The following is a 4,126-nucleotide window of genomic DNA, read 5'->3' as shown; positions in this document are numbered from 1 at the left end:
AAAGACCTGGTTGGTAATCTAATTTAGAGAAAGCAGCTTCTAACATCCTGTGGAGCACAGATCTACGCTGCCACAGTTCAGGTCACCTTGAGACAGAGACAGAATTGATCTCATATGCTTTTCTTTTTCTTAAATGAATGCGACTCCTGGGAAAATCAAGAGTAATAGGTTTGGTTAGGAGTCTTTCTAGAGAAGCGAATCCTTTAGTTTCCTGTTTGTCTTTATTGTGCCTGATACTAGACTTTCAAAGTTAAAAGTCACAATTGTATCTATGACTTGCTGACAGTCTTATGAGAGAATGGGGAAGGAATTAGAACATTCAGTAAAGATACCGAATTTAAAAAAAAGTTGAATTGTTGGGAAAAATACGATTGAGTGTAAATAAATATTAACCCACACAAATTTCCTTTTTACGTTTTTATTTTTCAAATTTCTTTCACAAGGAAGTTTAAACAATACGTTTTCATGGAGAAATGGAATCAAACTTCAAATGATTTCATTTTGTTGGGACTCTTTCCTCCAAATCAAACTGGTTTGCTGCTCTTACTCCTTATCATTCTTGTATTTTTTCTGGCCTCTGTGGGCAACTCCGCCATGATTCACCTCATCCGTGTGGATACTCGCCTGCACACACCCATGTACTTTCTCCTCAGCCAGCTCTCCCTCATGGACCTGATGTACATCTCTACTACAATCCCCAAGACGGCGGTGAACTTCCTCACTGGTCAAAAAGGTATCTCTTTCCTAGGTTGTGGGGTACAAAGCTTCTTCTTCTTGACAATGGCTTGCTCTGAGGGCTTACTCTTGGCTTCCATGGCCTATGACCGCTATGTGGCCATCTGTCACCCCCTCCACTATCCCAACCGCATGAGTAGAAGGATGTGTGTCCAGATGATTGTAGGATCTTGGAGCTTGGGATCCATCAACTCCTTGGCACATACAGTGTATGCACTTCATATTCCTTATTGCCGGTCCAGAGATATTGATCATTTCTTTTGTGATGTCCCAGCCATGTTGCCTCTTGCATGTATGGATACCTGGGTCTATGAATATATGGTTTTTGTAAGCACTGGCCTCTTTCTCCTCCTTCCTTTTCTTGGTATCACTGCTTCCTATGGCAGAGTTCTTTGGGCTGTCTATCATATGCGCTCCAAAGAGGGTAGAAAAAAAGCCTTCACCACATGTTCGACACATTTAACAGTTGTTACCTTTTATTACGCACCGTTTATTTATACCTACCTTCGGCCTCGGAATCTCCGCTCACCAGCAGAAGATAAGATTCTGGCCATTTTCTACACCATCCTGACTCCCATGCTCAATCCCATTATCTACAGTCTAAGGAATAAAGAAGTCCTGGGAGCCATGACAAGGGTGTTTGGGATATTCTCTTCCAAGAAAGAATAGTCATTGCTCTTCCTATGTTATGCTCTTTATTTTCTTTTCCAGGTTAATAAAACATCCTAGAGAAGTGCTGTCTGAATAGAATATAAAGAGGAGCTGTACGTCTAATTTAAATTTTGAATTAGTAAATCCATTAAAAAGTTTAGTAGAAAGACTGGGCTTTTTATTCTTGTAAACAGTTACAGTCTCAGGACCCCACTGGGTGTTACTACGAGTCAGCACTGATTCAATGGTAGTAAGTTAAATCAAAAGTTAACTAAATGTGAAATTAATTTCCATAATATATATCTAACAAAGCATCAGTAATATTATAAATAATATTAGTTTAATCTACATTGATAATTATATATTATATATAATAATATGCTACATGTATATATGACACAAATTATATATGCTATACTGTAGTAGTGTGCTTCCAGCATATACTGCTATTTATATAATTATACTATATAGTTTATTGATATTTTATCATTTGAACCTGAAATAGTTGCAAAAGTATTGATATATTATTTTTACTTTGTTTCTATTGTAAGTTTTCAAAAGGTTACATGTATTTTATACTTAAAGGACATCGCAATGTGGACTAGACACAACTTAAGTGCCCAGTAATCATTGGGGGCCAGTGACAATGATGTTGACACACCAAGTGAACTGTGAGCCAGGGATATGAGTGGCTGCACTGCAATAAATTATTTAGCATGACTCTTTGAGACATAGCCCTTGTTATTCTCACCACATGACTTTGGGGGGAAGATATTGATTGGAGTACGTGATTCAGCTGTGAGTCCTTGTTAACAGTTACTTGTGATTGCAATTCCAATTTTATTTTATTCCTGGTTATGAAGTGAGCCATCCTAGCAGGCTGGGGAGATTTCACTGCAAGCAGCAGAGGAGAGCTAGGAGGGGAGTACAGCTTTGGACCCTGAGATCCAGGGGACTTCCTTGATCCAGAAGACAACTTCGATGACAGAAAAGCAGTAACAGCAGGGAAAAGAAGCCAAAGCATGAGACCAAGCAATGGACTTCCCAACTCACAGGGCGAGTAAAAGTGGAAAGTGACACGAGACTTGGAGGGGGGGCGGGGGGCAGGCCTGGGTTTGCTGACACACGGAACCGAAGCTGAATGTCTTCAGGATGAAGCTCACAGTAGAATGGCATTCCCTTTGGGTATTTATCAGCGGCTTTGAAAGGAACACCACCCAAGCAGGGTGGAAGCCAGGCCAATCGGCTGAGGGATAGAGAGGCCTACCTGTGGGTTAGGCAGAGAACAAGCTGTCTTGACTGGACAACTATATCCTGAGCATTTTTAACTTGAATTGTAATCTGCTAAATTCCCTAATAAACTCCATAATTGTGAGAATTATCTGTGAGCTTTGTGCGTCATTTCAATGAATTTTAGAACCTAGCAGAAAAGTAGTATGTAGGGAAAGTTGAGTGCCATGGAAGGAATTATTGGTATAAGAATAGGGTTAAGAAGGACGGAGGCAGAAGGCATGTCTGACCCTTGCCTTGTGGCAATGGCTCTTAGGAGTCATAGTGGTCAGATGGGGCCCCATACTGTTTTCACAATGCCTTATAAAACTATATATCCATTATATTAAATATGAGTGATGGGATGTAAATTAACCAAAAATAATTATGCTAATGTAATGTTTATGAGTCTGCTTATTTTACTCCTTTTTAGCATGTAAGCCTTGATTATAATTGGCCTATGGAGTCTATCCTGCCTTAATCTTATTTTACAAAACTATTTTGAGGATATTATTTTACTTTGTATGTCCTGTTAGTGCAAACTCTTAAAGTACCTGGCTGGTCCCCGAGCTTAGTGGTTCGAGTTCCCTCAGTAATACCGCAGGAAAATGGCCTGGGGTTCTACTTCTGACAAACCAGGAGCTAAAACCCTGTGATTCACAGTTCTAGTCAAATGCACATGGTGACACAAGGAGTAAAAAACCCTAAAATTTAAACATTTTGACCTCCCACTAATTTTTCTAAAATATAATGGTGGTATTTTATTACACCTTCTGTAGACAATGATTTTCAGTTACTGGATTTACAGAAAGTTCTAAACTTGAATTTATATTCAAATTGTTCTAAAGTCTACAATTACCTTTACTTTTCTATCACATGTTCACCTACCTGTTGGTATGGTTACAGTAAACCTGTAGCACTTCATATCCCTATATTTAAAATTTGCTAAAGGTATTTCCCATGAAAAAATATTTTTACTCCACATTTTCTTATTTCTATAAACCCAGTGAAGCCTTTTACAAATGTCATTATAAATTCATTTTGCATCTTTTCAAATTCACTCGTAATCTGTCCTTCCCCAAATTTCTACTTCTATCTTCATAAAATACCAACGTGTGTTGTTGTGAGGTGTCACCAAGTTGGTGCCAATTTATAGCAACCCTGTGTGCAACGGAATAAAACACTGTGGTCCTCTGCCATCCTCACAATTGTTATGTTTGAGCCCATTGTTGTAGCCACTGTGCCAATCTCCTTTGTCCACCGCATTCCTATTGTTCACTGACCCTTTACTTTATTAAGCATGATGTTCTTCTCCAGGGACTGGTCTCTCCCAATATCATGTCCTAAATATGTGAGACGAAGTCTTGCCATCCTTGTCTCTAAGGAGCCTTCTGCCTGTGCTTTCTCCAAGACAGATTAGTTTGTTCTGTTGGCAGTTCGTAGACCTTTCATTATTCTTCACCAGCACCAT

The 4,126-nt window shown here is 39.1% G+C and overlaps 1 protein-coding gene across 1 annotated transcript; it reads left to right on the top strand.

Moving 5' to 3' along the window:
• Window positions 1-447: 447 nt before the first annotated feature.
• On the top strand, window positions 448-1,404 carry LOC101640939 (olfactory receptor 2L13). The gene has a single exon (XM_004697226.2). It carries the CDS (start codon window positions 466-468, stop codon window positions 1,402-1,404), a length of 939 nt encoding a protein of 312 aa, XP_004697283.1. The 5' UTR covers window positions 448-465.
• The last annotated feature ends 2,722 nt before the right edge of the window (window positions 1,405-4,126 follow it).

This window comes from Echinops telfairi, unplaced genomic scaffold (assembly GCF_000313985.2).
Source record: "Echinops telfairi isolate 266 unplaced genomic scaffold, ASM31398v2 ScPeMD7_7469;HRSCAF=8507_0, whole genome shotgun sequence".
In the NCBI taxonomy this organism is placed as follows: Eukaryota; Metazoa; Chordata; class Mammalia; order Afrosoricida; family Tenrecidae; genus Echinops; species Echinops telfairi.
This window is presented reverse-complemented; position numbering and strand designations above follow the sequence as displayed.